The 25,146-nt window shown below is 50.5% G+C and overlaps 1 protein-coding gene across 1 annotated transcript in view; it reads left to right on the plus strand.

The window, feature by feature from the left end:
* Nucleotides 1–933: 933 nt before the first annotated feature.
* CECR2 (CECR2 histone acetyl-lysine reader) overlaps nucleotides 934–25,146 on the plus strand; it is a 91,831-nt gene continuing 67,618 nt past the window's right edge. Inside the window, exon 1 of the mRNA XM_066184291.1 lies at nucleotides 934–1,125. Coding sequence (XP_066040388.1) covers nucleotides 934–1,125 — 192 coding nt within the window. The remainder of the gene's footprint in view (nucleotides 1,126–25,146) is intronic.

Here is a 25,146-nt window from a genome sequence, read left to right on the forward strand (position 1 = left end):
ACAATTCAAAACGGGGCAGCAGCGCTGCTCTTCGTTTCCGAGCCAGCAGGAACGGAGGGGCTGGGAGTGTGGGTGACACGCAGGGGTGTGCCAGGGCACAGGAGCGGGTCTGGCTCCTCGTGGTAGAGAACGAGAAGCGCCGCTTGGGCTCCCTCATTCAGAGGCGCCAAGAGAGAGCGGAATTCCCAGGGGTTCGCCGCACCAGGAGCCATCCCCGGCAGCTGCCGGTGCCCACCCAAGGGACAGGGAGCGGCACCGGGATCGGCACCGGAGCAGCGGAGCCGCCACGTGCGGCATCGCCACGCCCCCCCGCCCACCCATTAGCCACGCCCGCAGTGGGCGTGGCCGGGCGGGCGCCGGGGGCCTGTTGTTGTGATGAGCGCCGGCCCCGCCCCCTCCTCGTGCACGGCCGCGCGCCGCCCCGTCCGCCCCGCCCTTTGTCCCCTCCCCGCGCCCCGCCCTGCCCGCCCCTCTCCGCCCCGCCCCCCGCCCCATCGCGCCTTCCCATTGGCGCTCCCTCCCCGGGGCACGGCCCCCCCCGCGCGCAGAGCCCCGCCCCGCCCCGCGCGGCCCCCGCCCCCCCCCCCCCCCCGCGCCCATCTGTTCCCGGCGGCGCGGCCGTTCCTGCGCGGGGCGCGGGTGGCGAGGCGGAGGATGAGGGCGGTGAGGGTGATGAGGATGGGCCCGCGCAGCGGCGGCCGCCCGCGGTAGGGGCGTGGGGGGGCAGCGGCAGCAGCAGCGCCCCCGCCGGCCCTGAGCCGCCCCGTGCGCGGGCGGCAGCGAGGGGGCAGCGCGGGGCCGCCGGGGGGCGGCCGCTGAGCGGCGTGGCGCCGGGGGGCGGGCGGGGCCGCAGCGCCGAGCGGCGGCGGCACACGGAGCCGCCCGCGGAGTGAGGGAGGCAGCGACCGAGCGGGCGGACGGCGGCCGCGGGAGATGTGCCCGGAGGAGGACGGCGGCTGCGGCGGCGGCGGCGGCGGCGGCGGCGCCGCAGCCGGCACCGGTGGCCCCGAGGCGGCGGCTGCGGTAGCGCTGGACGAGCTCCGCTCCTGGTGGGAAGTCCCGGCCATCGCGCACTTTTGCTCGCTCTTCCGCACCGCCTTCCGCTTGCCCGACTTCGAGATCGAGGTGAGAACCCCCGCGGACGCCGCGCCCGGTCCCCGCCGGGCTGCCCCGCGGGCTGTGTCCGCGCCGCCGTTCCCGCGGCGCCCGCGCTGCCCGGCGGAGCCCGCTCGCCTCTCGGGCTGCCCCGCCGTGTGGCGGGGGGCACCCCCGGGCCCCCGGCCGGCTGCCGGCGCGATGCAGCGCGGGGCGTTCGCTCCGTTTGCCGGCGGACCCGGCAACTTCCCCGTCCCTGCCGGGCGCGCTCGCAAACTTTCGGCGCGCCCGTCCCGGCAGCAGCCCCCCGGCTCCGGGGGCGGCCGCGGGCGGAGCGGGGCCGGGCCGCATTGTTCCGCCGGGCCGGTGTCCGCACACAAAGGTGGCGGGGGGACGGAGGCGGCACGGGGCCCGCGGTGGGTCTCCCGTGCCCAAAATGGTGGCGGCGAGAGGCGGGCCCGGCCCGGTGACCCCCCGGCTCCCCCGGGGGTACCGGCGGCTGCTCTTGGGGGGGGGGGGGTGAGGTTTCCCCAGCCCGCTCAGCTGTGTCCGGGTCGGGCTCCTTTTGTTGCGGGTGGGGGTCCCCACCTGGCCGGTGCCGGCGCGGGGTGGGGGGCGCGGAGGGTCGTGCCGAGCCTTTCTGCCGCATCCCGGCGAGGCCGGAGGGCTCCGCGGGGCACCGCGCCGCTCATTGTGCGGCTCCGCCGAGCCGCCGGGGCATCCACCGTGCCTTCACCGCCGCCCCTGTCCCCCACCAACTCGGCTTTCCTACCTTCTTACCCGTTTTCCCGTAGAACTTTTTTTTCTGTGTGTGTGTGTGTCGTTTGTTTGGGTTTTGGATTTGTTGGTTTTGTTTTTGGTTTTTTTTTGTTTTTGTTTACTTAAATTTTAATTCTTATTTTGATGTGCGCCGCTAATGTCCCGTAAATATTTTGTGCGCCGGCTACAAATGTTACAAACAAAGTGTGTCCTGGTAGGAAATCTTTTGTGCTTGCTGTGAAAAGCTATTCTTGCCAGCGCGTTGGCAATAAACCGGGTGAATAACGTGGTGGCGTGTGTTTTTTAAAGACAGTAATTGCCCCGTGAATGCGAATTCCAAAGATGCTTAAAAGTTCAATGGGATGCGCGAAGCCCTAAAGAGCAAAACTCCTCGAGCAGGATGTGATTTTCTGAAGAGGGGGAATCCCTTATGCGGTACGAAATCTTGAAAGGGGATAAGATCTCTCAATGATGCAACTTCTTGCGAAAGAGAACTCCCCTCCCCCTCCTATTGATGCCAAACCATTAAAGGGGGAGGCTCTCCGGGCCCAGCAGCGCAAAGTCTTGAAGGAACCTGAATTTACAATGATAAAAGGGCCAAGGCACTAGCCTTTCACCTTTGGAGGCAATTAGCATCTGGCTTGCTTCACAAATGAAGTAAATGTGGGCTCCCCTTTGGTTCCCGGAGCACGCTTAGGCTGGGGGAGTTAACATCATCACTCGGAACAAATTAACTTGCTTTTTTGGGGGGATGCCCGGGAGGAGGAGGAGTGCGGGCGCGTTGGTGCCGGGGGTGTTGCAGAGCCGAAGCAGCACACCGAAAACATGGCCAAGAAAAAACCCCTCTGTGCACGTGGATGGCCTGCAGCCCTGGGCAGAAATGGGTTTTAAAGCATGGCGTTTGTCCGAGGGTCGGTGGAAATTGCGGTTAAAAGCGGGATGCTGTGAGTGAGAGGACGGGTGCAGCTGTCAGAACTCTGCTCCTTTCAGGCACGTGGAGTAAATCTCCTTTCCCGGCAGAGTGGGAGCAGCCCAAACAGTTTCAAAAGTTGCTGTTCCTTGAAGCTCACCATCTTGTTACCTCTTGCCTGGTGTAGTTGTTCCAGTCTCAGCGTTGGTTTCGGGGATATCTGGGAACAGATCTTTGCACAAAGAGCTTGCTCAGATAGTTCATGGTTTGAAAACCAGTGGCCAGCGATGGGGCTTAGACTTTTTTTCTCAGGGTATTGCTCTGTGTGGTGGTTGTTTTTTTGTTTGTTTGGGGTGTTTTTTTGTGCTTTATTAACTGCATAAAGAAGATTTCTTCCTTGGTTTTGGAGCTGATAATACCAGTGCCCCTTCTGGCTGGTCTCACTGCTAACCTCTGAGACATGCTTGAGTTTCAGGGGTGTCTGAATCAAATGGAGGTGGCTGTTCTTCTAGGGGTCTGTGGAGACGCCAGGATTTAACGCACACGTTAAGGGGAAATAAACCCGTAGCTAACCATCAAAAAAGTGAATCTGTGCTCATGTATGAATGATATTTTCTGGCTTTAACTTTGGTTGTTGTGGAGAGGTGTGCTCGTGGCTGAACACAAATGGATTGGGGTATGCTCCTTCCCTCAGAAGTGACTGCCCCTCATGAGTGACCCAGGGGTGATTGCCCCTGTCCGTGTGAGCACGGTAAAACGGGTGCTTTGAGTGACTCTGTGTTTGTGGAAGGAAAAATGGAGATCTCAGGCTCAGACGGTTTCAGCTGGAGGATGCTCATGCTCAAACTCCATGAGCTTCACAGCTAATGTTTGTCCAACTCTGCCCAGTATCTCTAAGGGACGGTCTTACACTGGATGCAGCTGTCTCTTCTTGGATATTCTCATCTTCCTAGGAGGTGTGAGCTCCTCTGAGCTTAAATTCTGGTTAGTGGTGCTTTTCTTGCTGTTTTTCTGATACCAGTGTATCTCCAGGAGGGAGTTTGGTGCTAAACTCTTAACAACACGGTTACAAAAGGCTGAAGTTTTAAGCAAGCCTTGATTCTGCTTGAAACAAATATCCCCTGCTCTCACTCTCCCTCCAATTTCAGCAGGCGGGTCAGGTTAAGGTTTCACTGCTGCCATGCAGTCCTCAAACCAGACAAAACCTGATCTTCCAATTTGTGGCGTTCTGTTGGTCAGTTTTAAAAAGTTCTAGGTATTTTTTGGTTTTCTTCCTTCCATGACCCCTCTTCTCCCCCTTTCCCCCCCGATATTTTTTTTTCTTCTGGTGGGTCTGTCCATAGCTAGCTGGGAAGGCTCTGTAATGATAGGCCATCTGGACCCATCCCTCCTGTGCTGAGCAGATTTGCTGAGGGTATTTGAGAAGTTTGGGGCCTTTAGTAGTCTGGAGAGGCAGAATGGAGCGCTTTTTTTTTTTTTTTTTTTTCGCCTTTCAGTTTTTAAATGCAAACCCTTTACCCTCTACTTATTGGCCCAAAAGAAAGTGAAGCTTCCAGATGCAGGGCTGCCATCAGCAGCTGGATGGCAGAAATCTGGGAAGCAAATGTTTTAACTTTTTTTTTTCTTTTTGCTGGAGCGGTGCAGAGCCAGAGCCTGCAGGGGAAGGGGTGTCCAGAAAGAAAGAGGAGCATCCATCAGGCCGGAGGACTCTGGGCATTGTTTGGGGAGGAGGGGGTGGGCACAGCTGGCCCTCATGCTGGCTCTGGCAGATGCAGGCGCCTGGGTTCCTCTTTTTCAATCTCTGCTGCAGCATCACCCGGCAATGGGCTCAGGAGGGGTTCGGCTAGCGCCAGCAGGTCAAAAGTTCAGTGGGACAGAAGCGGGTGCTTCGGGACATGTTCAGCTTCATGCCGTGTTTGTACACGGGTCTGAGGATGGCAGAGAGCACTTCTGCCTTCTGGGGTGGGTTGGCTTTTTTTTTTTTTTTTTCCCTTACTCCCCTTTTAAATGGCTGCCTTGTCGGCCATCTGCTGTACAAAACTTTCACGAAGTGGGCTTTTGGTCGTGTTGGCTTGGTTGTCGGGGCATGTTTCTCGGCGGTTTGTAAAATCACAGAATGGGTGAGGTCGCAAGGGACCACAGTGGGTCGTCTGATCCAACCTCCCTGCATCACACTAATTAATCTGCATCCGTGAGTTTGTCCTTACCTACTCTGCAGCAGGAGAAAGGTGTGGCTGTGTGGGGCACGTCGGTTTGGTTTTTTTTTTTTTGGGTTGTCATTGCCCTGATGGACAGAAAGGATGCTTTCCACAGTCAAGTTAGTGCAGGTGATGATAGGGAATGATTTATTTCCCTCTTCAAGGCTGGACTGTAATGTGGGACACCTCTTGTGTCAAAGTATCTCCTGGCCGTGCGCCCTTCCCCTGTGCGACTGAAATATCCTCCTGGCAGCTGCGGGGATTGTTTGTATCGAAAATATTGGGAGAATATTTAACGTTTTCAGCCGTGTTTCAGCACAAGTTGAAAACGCTGGACAGGAGCCAGTGTGGCGTGGCCACCCAGCTCTTTGGCATGTGCTCTCAGGAGCTGTGGACTCGAACGTTTAGGAGCTTCTGCCTGGGTAGGTCGAGGGGAGGTGACTTTCCAGAACGTGCTTGAAAATAGTCAAAACATTGTTGCTAACTTAGTTTATTTTGAAAAGGGGGAAAAGCCGCATTACGCAGGGAAAACATAAATCTTTTCCTGTGGTTTTTAAAAGCACCTTTGGGCAAATTGCCTCTGCTGTTAACTTCACTGCAGCTTTAAGATGCTTTTCCTTGCCTCTTGCCCCTTCCTAGCACTTCGGGCTCTGCCTTTAGGTACATTCCTCCCACCCACAGGCAGGGAGGGCACCGCTGCTCTTGCCTACCTTTTTTCCTTCTCTGGTGTGGTATCTCCGTGGCAGTTCTTGAACAGGCTCTTTCTGTCAGGAATATTATGTGGCTGTTAGAAACCAGCGGCTGCTACTGCTCCCCTGGGTCCCCCAGGAGGAGGAAGAGTGTGGAGAGAGGGAGAGCTGGAGAAGGAGAGAACAGAGAACAGGGTTTCTTCTATCTGTGCAAACCAGATGCAGCTTTAAAAGAAAAAAAAAAATTAATGTGTTAAACAGTGTGTTAGAATTTTAATGCTTTGAAAAGACTTTTTCCTAGTGAGGACAGGATGGCCAAATATGCTCTGACCTCCACTGTCATATCACGTTAAGTCTTGCTGAAAATTCTCTGTGGGTCCCCTTGCTCTGCCCTTTGGGTGTGTCCCTTGTGACCACTGACACCGAAACGGCACAACATTCCTGTTCTGTCAGTGGCTTTTAGGGGGTTAGGGTTTGGTGTCCAGCCACAACCTTCACCCCTCTATAGCTATTCGGGTCTGGTGCTGCATTATTATTGGTATTACAGGAGCATATACGACGTGTACTGGTGCTTCATCCTGCTCTGTGATAATTGAGATGGCCAGGTAGTTTCTGATTGGGAAAAATTTAAAATCCGAGTCAGATCGATGCAGCAAGAAGGTGCTGCAAGCTGATGAAAATGTTGGTGAATTCGTGTAGGTCAGCAATGTTCATTGAGGGTAGTTCTGAGTTCTAATGCCTTTTCAGTAGAATGGTTCAGCCATTAGGATGTCCATCCCTCTTGCCATTTGCCTGTTCACAGTAGGCAACGTTAAAGTGGAAGGGAGTGGGCAGTGACTGAAGCAACAGCGAACAATAGATCTGCTGACTAAAACTTCCCTCTCGTGTGAAGCACCTTGCTTTAGAAAAAACACAGAAAATTGTCTGAGGAAAGGTAGATAACTGGCAGTGCAGGGAGAGGTGCTGTACACAGAGTAGACAGGGTTGGAAAAGATTGCGGAATTCAAATAAACGGAAAAGACAATATTGGTGCTGTTGTGTGGAGAGACCCGTTTGTGGACCACTGTGTGAATTTGGGTTATGCACTGTGGTCACTCTGTGATGGTTCTGCTTCCCCTGGGGAGCACCGGCTTCGTCAGAGCAGATAGAGGGTGTGACTTGGGTGTTTGTTGTTTGAAAAAACCAAACAAAATCAAGGGCCAATACTGGTTTCGTTGTTCTTTCCACCTGTCCCATCCGCTGTTTGGTTCGGTTGCTGCAGTGCCCCGTCCCTCTCCCCGTATCTGTTCCAGCACCGCTTCTTCCTTTGCTGCCCTTCGCTTTTGCCGTCGTAGTTATTCTGTTCATAATAGAATCATTAACACTCTACATGTCAGCGTTGGGCTCTAGAGTTCATTGAGATTAATGGAGGGGGGAGGCAGAGGGATACTTCTCAGGGCTGTTGTTTCAAGTGGTCTCCAAATTGGAGAGCAGTTTCCATTTCAAATGCAAGTCACATCTTTCCCAACTGCGGATCCTAAACTTTTACACAAGCGTTTACGTTTTATATAACGATACTCTAATGTAATTGGATACAAAAAAACCCAACCGAAAACATACAAACAAACAAACAGGACTTGGTAGTTCAGGAGGCCGATACATGAGTTAAAACGTTATCTTAAGCCTGTGAAAAGAAACAAGTAGTGACTGCACGAAGCTAAAGGGTGTCTGAACAAGGGATAAGGAAGGTTATTTTGACAGCAGCGTTTTGAGTGGATCTGAGTTCGGTGACAGGGGAGTTGGGGAATGACTGTAGCGGTCGAAGGCAGAAGGGAAGGAGGAACACGATAAGAGTTTCAGAGATTTGATGGAGCACATGGAGCCCGATATTACAGATTTTATGTGGTGTTAGCACAGGCGATTCTGCTGGCACAGCTGACACTGAAAATCGTGCCTGGTGTTAGCTGTAGTGTTTGTGTACCCACAAGTTTAACAGTTTAAGCTGAGTTTATTTTAAGACCGATTTAAGATAATCAGGTGCAAGTCTTTCCCCACTAGAAAAAGAAAATATAATAGTTTGTGTAGGAGCTTAAATATGACTTTGCAGTTTGCTTTGTTTAAGAAGACCCAAGTACCACAAACAAACCTGTGCCAATACAATCAGCCGGTTTAAACTTCTGCGCAGCGCGTCTAAATCGGGCCCCGAAAAGTTTTCCCGTGTGGAATTTGCTCTAACCAAACCAGCTAAAAAGTAACACCTTTAAAGTGTTGCAGCTTTTACATGTAGACCTGCTTAACTGCGGTCTTTCTCTCGAAGCACATAATGCCGGCAGAGCTGTGCCATTCTGCCCCTGGCATCTGTTAAGTGCCTGCATGAAGGGTGAAGAATTAACTTTTGTAATGGCAATGGGTGCTTTCATAGACTTCTTTCAGGCAAAAATCTCCTCAAGAAAAGGGCTGTGGGTAGAAATGACAACAGCCAAGGAGTTAAAATTCCCGAATTAAAAGTTTGTCATGTAAACATTAATGTAGGTATGTATGATTTTTTTTTTTTTTTGAAATTTTTTCCCCCCACCTCCTCGTTACCAGAAGCAACAGCATCTGCTGTGGTGGTGGGAACAATGCAGCCTAGTGATTCCTCCTTCCTTACAGTAGAGAATCCTGTTAAACACACAAGGCTGTGCCTCAGAGTGTATCCTTTCAGCAGGCTTGTTCCTTTTAATGGGTGCCCATTCCTGGGGTCTCCATTGTTTCACCAACAATAGCACTAGGGGCAGCTGATTTGGTTGACAGAAAATGCGTTAATTTAACAGATCTATTCCCTTTAGCCGGGCTCCTTCCTATTGTGCCCCAGTTCTCCCCCAGTTCCTGGGGAGGAGGGCCTCGGGAGCAGGGTCTGTTAGGTGGAAGGCTCCTGCAATTAGGAGGGGTTTGCAGCCTTTTGTGCGAGGAACAGAAAACAGCTGATGGGGAAAAGCGGTGAGAGTACAGTTTCCTTACTGCCAGAACACTCGTTTTTCTGCTTTTTTTTTTTTTGAGGGGGGGGAGGATGCTTTACAGACTGCCTTTACAAGGGGTGAGGGAATAACTCGACACTGAGCGCTGATGGCAGTCAAGGTCTTTGCTCTGCTCAGAGGTGGTCTTGCAGCCCAACGTGGCAACTCCTCTCAGTGCTGGCTCAACTTCTTGACAAACTCTTTATAGACTGTAAATGCTTCGCTAAAACACCAGCTTTCCACTGAAAAAGCAAAGCTGCTGGTATTATCCGGGGTAGGACTGCTGAGAGCTGGCTGGGGAAGGCAGAAGGTAAAGTTAACACCAAATTTTTTGAAACATGAGGGGTGTAACGGTGCTCAGACCTCTGCCCTGGGCTAGGCCACCGGTTTAGTGTAGGTTTTGGACTTGGTCTGATTTAAACAGTGCAGGCTTTTCACCCTTGGGTGCCCTTACACCGGTTCAGCTCTTCCCTGCAGTAACTTATCTTGGTTCAGTAACGGAGGGGGGTGTCTTTGTTGGTTTTTCCATCAGCCTGGTCAAGCCGCCACGTTCAGCCTGGTGGGAAGGAGGGCACATGCACTGCTGAGGGGGCAGTGAAACACGAAGCTCTCCTGCTCCCGGGGGCTGCTGCCGGCTGCCAGAGAGATCTCGGCTGCCAGAAAGAAGATCTCGCTCCCTTTCAAGCCCTCGCTTCAGCCACGCTTCTGACTCTGTGGTTTGCCCCTTTCCTGGCAGCATCCCAGCTGCTTGGCTGGGTTTTTGTGGGGGTTGTAGCTCTGTGGTGGGAGCAGGACCTCCTGCTTTTAGGTGGTTGCAAGCTGCCGGGTCAATCCACTGTGGCTCTTGAAACTCTAGCCGTGGTTCAGTTCTGGTTGCTGGGGCTGGTGATGTAAAAGGAGCTCTGGAGGGTCTTTTCCCTCCTCTTTGGTAAAGCCATTAATTCTCTGGCTCTTTCTCTCCAGCTAAGCCTGCTGTAAAGAGGCCGGAGCTTTGTGTGGCCAAAGGGTTGGAAGGCAGACCTAGTATTCTCCTTTCTGGTGAGCCCTGTATGTATGGAGTTGTGTGGCAGCAGAAATATTTGTATCTCCATAACACAAGGCAGAGAGGGTTGTGGTTGGAGGTTTTTGAGTTTTTTCTTGCTTGGATTTTTTTGTTTGTTTGTTTTAGGAGGCAAAGGGTGAGAGTTCACTTGAAGAGCTTGACTCTTAATAGAGCTTGTCATTGTTGCTAATATAAAACAAATGATGAGCATGGGAGAGGAGTCAAAGGCTCCCTCTTCTGGTGTTCTGGGAAGGTTCAAATACTGAAAAATACGCAAGGAGAAAGACCCTTTCCATGCTTTCTTGAGGTACTTTGTGACCTCACTAAGCCCTTACTGGCCCACCATGTAAGTCTCTCCATGTCCCCTAAATATGCAGCCTTAAGGGCACTCTGTGGAAGTGAAATGCGTTTTCAAATGCAAAATACATTGCGCTTGTAAATAAAAGCCAGTCCTGGTTTCAGAAGGGTTCCCAATCTGAGCATGGAAAATGGCAGCCATGCACGTCCCTGCATATGACATTTCTCAGTGCTTCCCTTTGCCTCTCCTCTTTGCTGCACCCTCCTCTTGCAAAGATAACGTCGTGTCCCCTGCATTTCCCAGGCCACATGTGCGCACTGGCATGTAAACACGTTTGGGATGGTTGGAATGGCCAAGTATGCTGAGCATTCCCTCTAGGAAAGCCTGCCCAAGGCCCCGGCACTCCTGTTGCTTTAGCTTGAGTCAGTCCAGAATTCGAAGCTTATTAGTGGTTGATTGATGGAGAAATGTGCCCAAGGAGTAGGACTTTGTTGGGAATTTTGGATGAACTTTCTAAAAACCATTATATAAAGCGTAGTACCTGTGAAATTAATGGGATTTCGGAGCATTGGAGAAGGGACTTCTTTTTCTTTCATATTTTGAAGAGAGAGCTGGCCATCACGTGGCCGTTTTTCCCTGTGTTGCTAGTGTCTGGTGGGACCCGAGGACATCAATTCTCAAGCTGCCTTCCCACAGCAGCTCCTGCCAGCAGTAAAACTGCTCGCCCGGATTAAAAACCGCAATACTTTCTTTTTTTTTTCTTTAAAGCGAGCCGTGCCTCACCAGAAGCAGTTCCCCCGGCCAGCTTCCTCCACAGCCCCACAAAAGGGTTGTACCAGCATGAGACTGAAGCAGTGGCACGGGAATGGAAACAGGCAGCGGGGAGGGGAAGGGCTTTTTATAGCTGACACTTCTGCTGAAAGAAACTCTTATCGCTCTGCAGCCCTGGGTAAGCAGGTGGAGTGAGCCTGCACAGGTAACAAGAGGTCATGAAGCAAGGAGAGCACCTGGGGAAGAAACCTTATCAGTAACACCCTCCCTGAAAGGATTTTTGGGCTATATCAAGCCCCGCTACGTTTCTTTTTTCTTCAAGTGAACATTCTGGTTAGAAAAGTTTTAATTCGGAGTTAGTTGGTGAGCCTTTAAATTGTTCATTCCATAGTCAGTCCTGAATGTGCAGCTGAAATCACTTAAACTTCTCTGTAGCTGAGAGTCTTGCACAAAACCAGGATAGTGCCAAACTCTTCTGTAGAAATTCAGGCTTTCTTTGGAAAAAAAAAAAAATTCCCGAGAAAAGGTTTTTTCTGTGGCTCTGGTCACCCAACAATGCAGATATCTATCCATCAGGATTTGTTTGCCTGTGCTGAGGAGGCTGGAGCAGCATGCCTTGTCGGACAGGGCAGCCATGTAGAATAAACAGGGAATAGCAGTCTCGATTTCCTTTCTTTCAGCCTGATACAAGGTGCCGAGGCACTGAGGACTATTTTGCCCTTAAGATAATTGTGAGTTGGAGAGGATCAAAGGGCTTGAGGGGTTTTTTTTTTTTTTTTTTTTTGGTTGAAAGGGGATTTTCTCCATGGACAGCTGCAGTAGTGCATTAGTGGTGCAATGGATTATCTTTCCATGATCTGTAGGATCTCAACCAGCTATCGAGGGGCCCCACTGAAGGCTGCTGCATGGGGGGAGGCAGAGTGAAAGTCTCCTGGCAGGGAGACCTGCAATGCCTGGGAGCTCGGACCACTTGACTCCCCCTGCCCCAGCAGGGTGGGTGGTGCTGGATATTCTTAGACTGCAGATAGTGCTGGGAGCGTGAGGAAAGGGAGCCCGGCTCTCAGTCATGACTAACTGCAGCTGATGCCCTGCATCCTCCCTGCTCTCCAATGGAAGTGCTTATTAAGGAATGTGAGAAGCGAGCCGATTCCAGCTGCTGTGGCATCCCGTAAAGGGCAGCGTGTAATTTGGGAGGGTGCTGCGAGTCCCTTGGTGGAACAAAACTGCTCTCTGTAGTAAACATCTGACCTGCCAAATGCCTGGGCTTTGTCATTTTGGGAAGTTTTGGACGATGGCTGATCTGCAAATAGCTGTGGCATGGAGAGGGTGTCCCTGCACATGCCTGGATGGGTATCTGTATCCTTCATCTGTGCTTTTCTTTGCTGGGGGGAGAGGCAACACATCTGGCCTGACTGTGGCAAGGGTGGCAAGAGGGGATGGGACAGGGCTCGGTGCTATCAGAGGTGGAGATCAGGTCATGCTGTGCCTCCCTGACCCGGTTTCAGGGCCGGGGGATGAGGGGGCTGGAATGTGCGGGGCGGCAGAGCTGTCAAGGAATGCGGGTCCCCAGGTGGCCGCTCCAGTGGCTTGTGCTCGAATTGCATCTGTGCTGGTTAATGAGTGCTGGGGCAGCCCTGCCCTGCCAGGTCCTCCTGTGCACACCTCCTCAGGTGCTGAGTGGGATGCCAGCAAGAGAGGGGTGACAAAAGCGTCTTGGGAGGCGTTAAACTCACCCTCCCAGCACTTCCAGAATCTTATATTAACTTTAATGATGGAAGCTTTACGGCTTTGTGGTTTGTTGGGGTTTTTGGGGGGGGTGTTTTGTTTGGTTTTTTTTTTTGTGACTAGTGAAACACAAGCTGGGATGAACCCAGCTTTGCACTTCAGGGCTGATTTTTTTTTTTTTTTTTTTTTTTTTTTTTGGGACAGGCAGTTAGAAAGACTTGTCTTTATTTGTAAGCAGGACTGGTTTCAGAATTTAAGGGCCGCCATATGATGTTGTGTTGTTTTTCCTTGGAGTAGCAACTGCAGTTTATAATCATTGCCTAGTCCTTAGCCAGTTGGCAGGAAGACTGCTGTGAAGGGATTGATTATTAGTGGATGCTTCATTGTGCTGTCCAAGCCTGACTTTCTTGATCTAACCAGTTCCCTTCAGCTGGAATGGCTGTAGTCAGCAGAGAGAAGAGAGGGAGATGTCTCTTCCCTCTCAGCAGCCCTGTTTCTTGTTCATGGGATATACTCAGGATAAGAAGGGTCAACAAAAAGTGTCAGCACTTGAGCATTCTCATAGAAAGCCAGCTGGCTGCTGGGGGCTGCTCACAATTTTTCTGCTTCCTCTTGTGATTCTCTCTGTTTTTGGAGTGGTGACTTCAAAGTAGTGCTGTTTGGCGTGAGCATCCTGGGGGCTCCGCCCTTTCCCTGGGAGAGGCACCGGCAGAGTGGAAGCATCATCAGGAAGATGATCTCGGGCTCAGAAACTCCCAAGACACGCTGGCAGCTGTGGCAATTGGAGACGAGTTGGTGTTTAAACTGGCAGTGAGGACACACACAAGTACAGAGGCAGCAGCTCAGGCTGGGGCTTGGGGCAGCAACATCTGCCAGGCTCCTTGGATGGAAGCTGGGATGGTTTGGTCCTGCTGAACCACATCCTGCTGCAGCTCCTCTGATAAACCTGGGCTAGCTAATTGAAAGTTAGGGTGTGTGCAGCCGTGCTGCAGTGGAGTAGCTGGTGCTGCTGTTTGGGAAAGGGGAGTTTGAGCTGGGTCTGAGCAGGAGGGGTTTGTGAGGAAGGGGCCAAAGGAGGAGGCGTTGTCAGGCTTGGGCTGGGCTGCAGATCCCACCCTGCTGTGCTTAGCCTGAACAGTAGCAGTTGGAAGAGGACAGCTGGGCTAATGCTTAAAAGGTGGAGGGATGGGAGACTCCACACCAGGTCTTGGGAGTATGATCCTAACCCTCTGCTAGTGTCCTGCTTTCCTCCCCCACTCCCAAAGCCCCTCTTGGGCTGTGTGGAAGTGTCCCAGTTCTTGCAGCTGTGTTAGTTGTAATGGGTCATTTAGTCCTGAAATCCATGTTTAAAAGGGGCAAGTCCTTGCCTCGTGTGACAGCTGCCGCCTTGCACTTTTCCCCAGGCTGGAAATAACTGCATATGACACGGGAGCAGAGCGTGGCATGGGGGAGGGAGGAAGGTTTCTGGCTTCCTCTTGGTGCTGTGATGGCTTTGCTGTGTGCCTCTTCTCCCATGGCAGAGCCGTGCCCCACATGTTTAGCAGATCTCTCAGCTGGCAGTGCCCAGGCAATACTCTGAACAGCCTGGCACTCTCCAGGCTCTGTAGGTCTGGGGGCAGGACAGAAGGGACGTGAGGTGGTGGTGGTGGTGATGCAGGACGCTTGCCTGCAGCATCAGGGAGCCTCTCTGGAGCTCTGCCCATCTGGAAGGGCTGTTCTGCGCAGAGGCAGAGACAAGGAGAGGGAAGGTGGGAATGTTGCTGCTCCCCTCTTCAAAATCCAAAGCCTTGAGCCCATGGAAACCTGGCCAGCTTTTCCTTCTAGCTGAAGGGCTGTCTCCTGATTGGAATGACAGCTTTGAACTGGAAGACATTATTTCATTAGCGTGCTAATCAGATACAGAGATTACCTGATTGGCTACTTAATAATTAAATGAAGTTGCCTGTAATTCTTTGAGCACACACAGAACTAATTAAATTAACCCTTCACTGCCCTGCGTGCCTGGGATGCACTTGTGTGAAATGGAGAGGGCAGCTTCCCCAATGTGGGGACTGTGATCAGAAGGGGGTGGTGGTCATGGAGCAGCCACTGGAGGACTGCCAGAGTGGTCTTATCAGGAGCCTGGGGAGGGGAAGATGATGCACTCTCAGACCCTTTCACTTTAGTTTGGCACACCTGGTATGCGATCAGCGTGTCTGGCAATGGGCTGCCAACAGATCCTGTCTCCAAATAGCCAAAAGAATGCACTGGGCTCGTGGATTTGATGCCAAAGCGTGTGCGGTAACCCAGCCCATGGCTTAGGATCACCTGGTGGAAAGCAGAGAGAAGGGAAACTTGACAGTTCTTGAGGAGAAACAGTCAAACAGAAACCAGAAGATGTTCTCCTCTGCTTTTGAGGCATTATTCTTCCCTGTCCTCGCTGCCACATAGGCACAGGCCAGGTTCTTTCCTTGCATTTGGCAGGATTCCACCAGTTCAACTTTTTATTGACCACCTATTTCTCTCCAGTGCTGCAGCGTCCACTCCAGGAACTGCACTTAACACACACACGGGTGTGTTTCCAACAGTTTGAGGAGGACACAGCAGTCATGTCAGTGCCTTAACTTACTTTCATTACAGATTGGAAAAAAAAAAAGGTGAAAAGAGTATTAACAGAAAGTTTCCTTGTGTTTTCCAGCCCCAGTGCTATGCCCAAGCATTCGGCTTCTGTGATGCTAGAGGTGTGGCAGTTAGAAATTTATACTGAAAGGCTGATTTTTATAACGTGCGAGAGAATTGTTGCCATGTTGAAGACACTCTGTGTTTGATCATTTCATTGCTAGGGTGAAGAGTTAGCATCTATAATTTTTTTTTTTTTTTGCATCCATTTTTAGTGCTAAGCACTGGGTTGAGGCAACAGAAAAGCTACCTTATAATAATCCAACAACTCTCTTCCCTTGCTGCTGCCACTGTCTCCTTCTAGACTTTGCCCATACATGTTAAAATGAAACTGTCAAATTAAGCACATTTCACTGTCATCCAGAGCTAAACTTGGCAGAGAAGAGCCCTTGGACCTTCTGGCCTAAGTTAACCACGGCTGGCTTCAGCTACCCCAGTAAGGAATTGCTGTGGCATGCAGAACAGCTTTCCCCTTCCCCGTGGTCCATGTTGCTGACTCTGTCCTCTTTTTTTTTTCCCCTGAAGATTGGTTGTAGCAGCAGTGTCCTTGGAGCCAGCAGAGGGATAAATATCCCGAGCCACTGCTTTGTCTTTAAAATCTGGCTTGCACATGACAGGCAGCCCAAAATGCTTCGGAAAACGGGTCAGGAGAGGGAAGAAAACAGGGAGGGTGGGAAACAAAAGGGCAGCTTTCAGGGTAATTAGATGGTTTCAGTGCTCCTTCTGGCAGGGAGCATTCGCTGGTGAGACATGACCCCCTCTGTGCTGACTCTCTACAGATGTGGGTGTGCTGGCTGGCAGGGTTTGAAGGAAGAGCTGAGAGAACAGCCAGCGAGCCTTGGGATGTCCTTGTGTCCCTACAGATCTCTGAGATTTAGCATCTCCCCTTCCAAGCCCTTGGATCTGCTCTCTCCACAAGCCAACCTTTGCTACACTCCCCTCTGCCTCCCCAGGTCTGTGATTCCCACCTGTGACTCCCAGACGGGGTCTCTGGGAAGGTGCTTGCCCCCATTTTAGGAGCCATGGGCAGGCATAGGTCTTAAAAATGTGGGTTTAGGGGAGGCGGGGAAAGTGGGTACACTGCATGCAAGGTCAAGCTGGAGCCCAGACACAGAAGCCAGTCAGGCTTTAGTGTTGTTAATATTTGATGGTGTCCCGTTGTAAAAGGGCAGTAAGGGAGGCTGCCGTAGAAAGCTGTTTTTGAGGGATTTCTGAAACAGAGGATATTCCAGCGTGCGGTGGAAGTGGCCATTTAAACGCATCTGACCATAAAGATGCTGCCTGCCAGCAATTATGATATCAGAGCTTGTGAGGCTCGCTCCTGTGGGCAAAATCGTGCTGGGTCAGACAGAGCCTGAATGCTGGAGATTGGGTTCGGGGATGGAGTTCAGGGAGCTTTTTTACCTCTTGTGTGCTCCTCTTTGTTTTTGTTTATGGGTTTACAAAGTCAGATTAGCATTTCAATGTCGGAGGCAAAGCCCTTGGGCAGTGGTGGAAGGCAGCCTGGTTCAGCTGGTTTGGGATTACTGCTCCTTTCCCAGCAGCCGTCCTTCCTTCCTTCCCAGCTCCGGTGGGGAGCAAAGCCCCAGGCTTCTCCCTGTTGGGAATGCACCCAAGCTGCAGCTTCCCTTCCAGCGTGGCTGAAGGTAGATGGGCATTGTCACCGGGAAGGGTAATTAGACTTCTTTTCAGGCAAGGATAATTGTTTTATTATTTTAAATGGTAGCACAAGTTCTGGGGGAATAATAATAATAAAAAAATATAACCCCCTGAGAGCTCCCAATCCAGAAGATGTTCACTTTTTCTGGTTGTGGCTGCTGGTCTAATAGGTGTTGCCTGTCCACAAACTTGGCTTTGCTTTAATCCTGGGAATCTCAGAATCCAGAGTCCTATTACTTCAGTTAAACAGTGTATTGGATAGAAGTCCATGTCCCTTTCCTTTCCCTGTCAGGCGTAACGCTGTTCTCAGTCACACCAGTGCAAATTTAGGGCAAGTCCAGTGGGTTCAAGTCAATGTACTGCAGACTCATGTTTTTAATTGCAGAAGGTCGTGTCTCTTCTGAAACCAAAATTTTCTCATTGGGCCATTCTGTGTTTGTTCACCAGGGCTGGCTGCTGCTCCATGCAGTGCCCAATCCATATGCTGGGAATGCAGTGCATGGGAACAGGCTTAGGTGCTCCAGCAATGCAGGATTCCTGCATGTGGTTGAGCTTGCAAACCTGCATTCACACAAGAAGCTTAAAGGGAAGGTAGCTTAAGAACTTAAATTTGTGTTTATTGCTTCTTTATTCTGAAGAAAATGTGAAGATCTTTTTGAAATGTTCCCCCAGTTTGATTAAATTGTTCGTATGGCTTTTCTCCCCATGTGCAGAGATGACGCTGTATTCTTTGTTGGAAGACTCTAAAAAACCTTCTCAGCTTGTACCTATTAGCAAAAAGTGGTTTGAGTCTGTGTAAAAATTATCTCCTTTGACTTGTTCCACTTTCTCAGGTGCCTCAAGTTCTGATTTCTTTCGTTCTAATATATTTTCTAACCGCCAGTACTTTGTGGTGCCTCACTTTTGCTAGGACACTGTGCACACCCCTTCATTCCTCACTCCGCTGCGCATTTCTGTTTGTCTGCTGTCTGGGAGAGGAGTCGTTCAGGGTGCCAATATGTTAAGCTGTTGAGAGAATGGGGAGAGATGAGATGAAGGTATTGTTATGCTGGAAGGTGTTAATTGGTGCTATCAGCCACTTGTTTGATTTCTAGACAATTACAGCAGTCCTTGAAGTTGTGTCTGAGCCAAGCAAATGGCAGGGGCTCTGCCAGTCCCCCTTCTTGTCTTTTTTTTTTTTTTTTTTGAGTTCTTATTTCCCCACGGGCTCTCTCTGTACCCTTGAGCAGAGAGGATGTGCCTGGATGTTGAGGAGCTGGCTGGGTGTGCTGCACAGAACTCAGCACATTGCTTGTGAGCCCTGGCCTGGCACAGGGGATGGAGAGGAGATGCTGAATGGTTGGGGGGATATTTCTGGGTCCCTTAGAAGCAGGGGAACTCATGTACTTGAGTGATGTTTTCTTCTGTGATGTTTCCTGCTTTAGAGGCAGAACACTTGATGTTATTTAGGGCAGAGTCCTCCTGTAGGGCCAACACCCAGATGCCAAACAGAACCTCTCATTTGTAGTCCGGGATTTCTGCCTAGAGAGAGGACAGGTGAGAGTCTCCACTCCTCCCCCTGTAGCAGGGACAAGATCTGCAGCAGGAGAGGGGCTGGCTCCTCTGCAGCCGGAGCAGAAATCCTCTCCACAGCTGCCCTTTCTCCTATGGCTGGGAAGTAAGGAACCATCCTGATTTCCCTGGTTTATTTTTCTACTTTTTTTCTGGGTACAATAAGAAGTGGGTTGGGGAGTAGCACCTGCAGAAGCTTGGAGACAGGGTGCATTAATGCCTCCCTCTTCCATCCAAAGGTCCAAGGTATGTTGAACATTATCAGCCATAACTTTGTGTGGACCTCTGGGCATACGCAGAGACACATGAACCCAGCCCCAAGTGCCTGCTGCTGACATTCCTTTGGTCGTGGTGGGTGGAGTATTGCCACCCTGGTGTCCCTCCCTGGTGTTCTTCCCTGGTGTCATGGCTTTGCTTGCTGCTTTTCCTGAATGTTCATGCTGTGCACCTGGTTCTGTGCCACGTCATAGTTGGAAACTGGAGTGGTGTTGCTAAATGGAAGCTGAGACCTTGAAGGTGTAAATGACCAATGAGGACCATTATGAGAGGAAAGTCAGTCAAGACTTGATTTCAGGAAAGACTGATAAGGAAAGCCCAATATAGAATCACAAAAATGTACAGTCAGAGTGGACCTCTGGAAGTCTCTCATGCAGCCTCTTCGTTGGATTCAGGCTGTCACCAACAGTAGGTCAGGTCAACCATGGTCTGAAGAGTGTATAATTTCTCTGTTCTTTTCTATTCACTGAATGCTTTTCTCTGTTCCTTTCCCATTTCCTCAAAAGAGAGCAGAATTGTGAAAAGACTTAAGAGATCATTCAGCAATGCATGGTCTAAAACTGCTGAAATTCAGCTTGGGCAAAAGGGGAGTTTCTAGTTCTGAAGCAGGGATACACCTTTTACTACCTTTTTTTTTTTTTAAACTATTTGAACTGTGACCGACAATAAGTCAGGATGGGAAACTGCTGGTTCTTTTTTTTTTTTTTTTTTTTTTTCATTCTGTAGGGAATAGTTTGCCTTTGAGGGATGGTTGTCACTTGTGCAGGAATACTTTACTTCGGGAGTCATTATGCAGGCACTCCAAATGGGACCTGTGGGTAAGCACCACACAAAATAGCAGCTGTTGCCTTGAGAGAAATGCCTTAGGCCAGACAGGAAGATTTTTATTTGTTTTATTGTTGAGAACAGATAGCCAGGAGTTCTGGCCTTTGGTCTTTTAATGCAGAGCTTGTTTTCATCCACTCCTGCACTGCCTGAAATCTGTGTGATTATCTAGTCTCTAAATCCCTATCAGCACCTTCACAGGTGTTCCAGTGCAGCTCTTTCTGGGCCTACAATGAAACAGGTCAGGCAGCTGATCTGGACAGTGGATTAAAAAAAACCCATAAAACACCTCAACCCCCATTCCCTCCAGTTATTTTCTGCCTGGATTAGTTCCATGAGCTGGCTTACAGAGTGGCCTGGCAAATAGCTGTGCCAGCCATGCCGTGGTATGGAGTTTGGATAAGCAGTGGGGATGAGCAAAGGGGCAAGAATAATTTAGTGTTCAAAGTGGACTGTCATGTCAGACTGATCATGCGGGCATTTGTCACTGTCAGTGGAAAGAAATTGAACTTTGAGAGATGAGAGGAGTCTTATTTTAGAATGACATGAATCACTCTGAAGGTGTTCCCCTATTTCCTCCACGGATGATGATGGGGAAGTGAGAGCACCAGCTCTGACAAGACGTCAAACTTAAACCTCACTTAAACTTCTTGTATTTTAATAATGAAAGTGTTGGCATGCCTGATTATTGTCCATAAGGCTTCACCTTCAGTGCTGTTGTAAATATAGAAAATTCAGCTGGAGGCAGAATCCCAAACTTCCAAACAGGGCAGTTGTGAGCACTAGTGACTCCATGAAAATCCAGCTGCTAACCATATAAGTGGTTGAAGAGCTAAATATTAGCTCTGGGGGGAAAAGCACTTTTAACCACTGCCCCTTGCCTTACCTTTGGGTAAGGCTGCCCAGAAAATAGTGGTGTTCCTGCACGCTTTTCAGCATTTCTGTCCTGCAGTGCTGCATTCAAAGACCAATATTGCCTGCTAATGTAATTTGTATTTGATCTCAAGTGGTGGTGATGGCAGAGAAACGTGCCTGCTTCAAATCACCACTGTGACACGATTCTGAGGGGTTTGTTGTACATCATTGAGGGTTTCTTTGGTGTTGAAACCGATGCTAAATGATTACAAATTCAGTTACTTGACAGGAAACGCCGAAACCTTTAATTCAGTGCCTTGTACCTGTAGATGATGATTGGTTTTAATTACAGGGTTGTATGATTTTTCCATGGGCTTGCTCTGTAGGGTAGGTGGTGCTGAGAGGCCAGAGCAAGGCTGTGCACTGAAGGAAGCTGTTGGCTGTGTGGTTCTCACCTTGTTTGCTAAATAAGCTCGGAAGTGGGCAGGATATGAGAGATGGAGGCTGCCACAGGAAAAGAAAGGATGTCTGTTGGTTACATGAGGGTGTAGTGCTATATCTGTCTAGCCAGAGGCAAGGCAGATGTGAGGTCCACAGCTTTCCCCTCTTCTGCCCTAAAAGATGACAGCTCCTTTTCATCCACCAGTTTAATTTTGTGGGGCTGTGCTTGTGCAGGGAGGAGAGGGAAAGATTTGGGTTTCGGAAGTTAAATTTTGAAGGGATTTTAGCTTGTTTTTCTTTTTCAACTGAAATTACTTTGGTTGTCTGGCTTTCAATAAAGCCCTAAAATGAGTGGAACAGGAGTAGGAATGGAGGAATAAGGATGGGTTTTTCCAGCTGAAACATACTGATGTTAAGTTGCATTTTCAGTCTCAGCACTCATTTTTTTGCAGACTTATGACTCTGGGTGGGTTGCTTATGGCTCATTTGTCGGGAGAAGTCTTCAATTACCTGGCTGGGTAGTGGTGTTCTTCCCCCAGAGCAGCTCAGGAGATGTGCCTCTCCTCAGCTATGGAAACAAAATGCTTCACAAACCGTTGTGGGAGGTGGGAAAGAGCTTAGGTGGAGCCAGGGGAGACTGGTGTAAGTTACTGCATTGGCTGAGGCACAGAGGGCAAAGGCTCCTTCACCCACCGTTTGTGCTCAGGAGCTGCAGCTTGAGCCCTGGCTCCTTCCATGTGTCTCCATTCCCAGCAGCTGGTCATGCAGATGATCCAGACAAGGACGTGTTTTTCATTTGCTGAATTAGCCAGCTGAGGAGCAGCCGTGGGTATTGGCCTGTACAGGGAGCCAAAATAGGGAGATGTGTTAAAAATGGCAGAGCTGAGTTTGTGTCAGTACTGCTCTGACACTTCTGGTTCGGCCTGAAGCTGAGCTGTATTGCCAAACTTCAGCTTTAGGAAGTCTTGAGCGTTTGGTGCTGAAGCTGGAATTGGTAACAGTGCTGCAGGGAAGAGGCAGCCTCTGTCACAGGTCCTCTGGGTGGCCTCGGCTAAGGCACCACATTCCTCCTTGCTGTCCCTGCCTCTGGGGTGTATTGCTGCCTTCCCACCTTCGCCCAGCCCTGGGAAAAAAAAAAATAGCAGTTAACTCTCAGTTGTGTTTTAGATACTGCCATAAAAATGCCAAGGATGGGGCTTGTGGGATTCTTTCTGGGGATGGAGGGGACAATCTCAAATAGAGATGCACCTCTTAAATAGAGAGGTGAGTTTTGCTGGCATTGATCAATTTTTCCCCCCACCAATTTCTCATGTGTCAAATCCGATTAAAAATCATTAACTTGTAAATAGATTGAGAAAAGAGTTAATGCTTATTGGATTGAGATGCTGTGTGGAGGCCACCACAGAAAAAGGTCTGTGAAGCGATTAATAGCTTATTTGGTGGCCGGGCTTGGAAGCAATGTAGCAAATTAGGCATAGGGATACATAAAGAATAAGAAGGATGAAAATCAATATTGAACAGCTGTCTTTACTTCCTAGTCTCACACTCCCATGTACTGAATGAAGCGTAATGGAGATGTGATTACTCATTTTATTACTATTGTAAAGGGTCTGAATAATGGGACAGACCTCAGGTTGGTTTTATAGTCCTGAATGCAGCATTTCCCCCTTCACACGCTGTCACCTGAACCCTTGCACGGAGCCAGCAGCCTACACGGAATACATGAAAGAAGCAGTAATAAGGGAGGCTGTGCAGCAATGTAAAGCCTGAGATACACCGCTTAACAATGAGTGAAGAGTGGAATGAAGCTTCGGTTGTCCTCATTTGGGGGAGGACAGGAGGGAACAGGGGGAAAAAAAAATGAGTACCGAGGCTACTGGAATTGAAGGAGCTGAGAATGGAGGGAATTGCCTGGATCAGCAATATGCAGAGTGCCTCACTGGTTGCTGGTTTGAAGTGTCCTGGGATCAGATGGCTTTCTGACTGTGTGATTACTAGCAGGCTCAAAATTGTAGGATATGCGGCTCTGACTCAGAAGACGGATGATTTTTCTGATATACATCTGTAAGACCTAACTTTTTCTTTTTAATAACCTAACTATTGTAGTCTCAACAGATCCGTGATTGCAAAAATGCAAATTTCTGTATGTCTGATGAGGTCGGCTGCATGGGGTGGATGTTGTCAACAAGCTGGCTGGTGCTGCTGCTGCTCCAGTCTCTTCAGGGATAATAGAATCTGGGAACAATTAAGAGGCAGTGTAATCAGTTCCTGGGGGCAGGAGCGTACCCTCTTGCTTTTCAGCATTCCCTTGGCTGACTCATGAACTCTGTTGATTGACTTGGGAAGCAAATGAATCCAGCTCTCCTCCACAAGGAAGAGTTATGGAGGCAAGGTGGTGAGAGGAATACATCAGATCTCAGGCAGCTTCTGCCCTCTGTGCTGTGAGATGTGTGGAATTTACAATGGTTACTTAGCTGCTAAGCAAGTGAGATTTTTTTTATTTTTTAACTTTTGTTTTTTGCCCTTAAGCCCTGTCCATCCTTTAAACTAAGGGCTACAACAAGCTATAGCTGGGAAAAGCTCCCACATAAGCACAGAGGACAGTCTTGGCAGAAAACAAGAAAACAAACTAGAACTGACTGTAATTGTCCAAAAATATATGCAGCCATAAGATTTGCAAGCACTTTGTATGGACTTTGGTAAATGAAGGAAGTGGTGTTGTTTGGATTCCCATCTCCTTGGGCTCTCGTCTGTTCTTCAGCTGTTCCCCAGCTGGCAAATAAGAACTTTAGGGTGCAGGTAGACGTCTCTAACGCACTCAGTTTGCACATTTCCTCCCACCCGGGAATGCTGAGAGCGTCTGTGGCTGGCTGGTGAGCGCAGACAGGCAGGATCCCTGGGAGGCAGGCAGGATCCTGGTCTCACAGGTGTGGTGCAGAAGGGTGAGGTGACGTGCCACGAGCCTGTGCTGCGTGACTGTGGGCAGTCTGCAACACAGACCAGATCCTCCGACTTCCAGCCCTACATGTGGGGAACACAAGAGCTCTTATAAAGCACGAGAGCGCTCGAAATGTTCCTTTTTTTTTTTTTTTTTTCCTTTCTTTCTTTCTTTAGCGGTACTCAGTTCTTTTGCCAAATGGTCCCTTCTTTATTCCTTTGATTTTAACTACCCTGTTTTGATGGCGGTGTGCTCAAGGTAGTTACTCATCTCCCAGGCACATGGGTTGCAATACACCAGAAGCGTGCGCAAGGAAGGGATGGGCTGCACGGGCAGGACTCGCCCCTAACCAAGTTCGCTTTATGGTATCTTACATTCTACGATGAGAAAAAGGCCAGTGGTAAAAAATAACTCGCAGGGGCTGAGCGTGCTGGTGACAGGAGAAGCTGCCGAGGGAAGGAGAGGGGACGAGCACATGGAAAATAATCTGCTCCCTCAAAGACGTGCACGCAGAACGATAGCGGGGTGGGTGTGGGGGCTTGTAAGCGAGTAACATCCCAGAAGCTGGAAGAATAAAATGAAAAGGCAGCAGGATCAGCCCGCAGATGAAAGGCAGCCCCTTTAACATTTGCTCCCGGACTCCGGCAACTCTCAGCAGTTGGCTGGAGACTAAGCTGGACGGTCCTGCGGAGCTCCAACAAAGGGACGAAACAAACCCCCGTCCCCCGGGGCCCCCCTCCCCGACAACGCGTGAAACAACTTGATAAATGATTGCTCTGTCAGGGGACGAGGGGATGGAGACGTCTGGGAGCGCAGGGGGAACGTATCTAATTCAGGCATGAGGGGAGCTCGGGGCGGGAGAGGGGAGCAGGCCAAGGGGCGGCGGGCTGCGAGCGTGAGGGGTCTCCTGCCTCGGCAGCGAAATTAATAAATGCGGCAGAGCGGGAAGGGACAGGCGGCTCTCTGGAGAGGTTTCTGGGGGAGCAGGCTGTCGGGGCTTGGGGGGCTCGGGGGAGTGCCCCCGGCTGTGCCCTGCCTCCAGCCCCCCCCCTGCTCGCATTACCTCATTTACTGGGGATGGCAGGAAATACAAACCTCCCCCCCAGCCCGGGCTGCTGATAGCATTGAAAGCTGCAGAAACAGGAGCCCGTGCCCCGGCTCTATTCAAGGGAACATTAATTACCCTAAAACAAAAACAAGAGGAGTTCACAGCTGGGGCCCAACACTTCAGATCCCCCTCCCTCTCTCCATCCCTGCTGCTCCTCCGGTTTGTGCACGCCAGCTTTTTATACAGCGTCCCCCTCCTGAATGACTGAAATTGGGCCCCGAGCGCCCTTGGTGCCCAAAACTCTGCCCAGCGGGGTTTTGTGGGGACTCTGCCGGCATCTTGCAGGCAGAGATGGTCCAAGTGCCACCACCACCCACCAAAACCAGGCCGTGTATTCGGTGAAAAGCCGTGGCAGCTGGAATAACGAGCGGCC

This window comes from Chamaea fasciata, unplaced genomic scaffold, assembly GCF_029207755.1.
Source record: "Chamaea fasciata isolate MVZ Bird 193981 ecotype frontalis unplaced genomic scaffold, bChaFas1.0.hap1 SCAF_5, whole genome shotgun sequence".
NCBI classification, from domain to species: domain Eukaryota; kingdom Metazoa; phylum Chordata; class Aves; order Passeriformes; family Sylviidae; genus Chamaea; species Chamaea fasciata.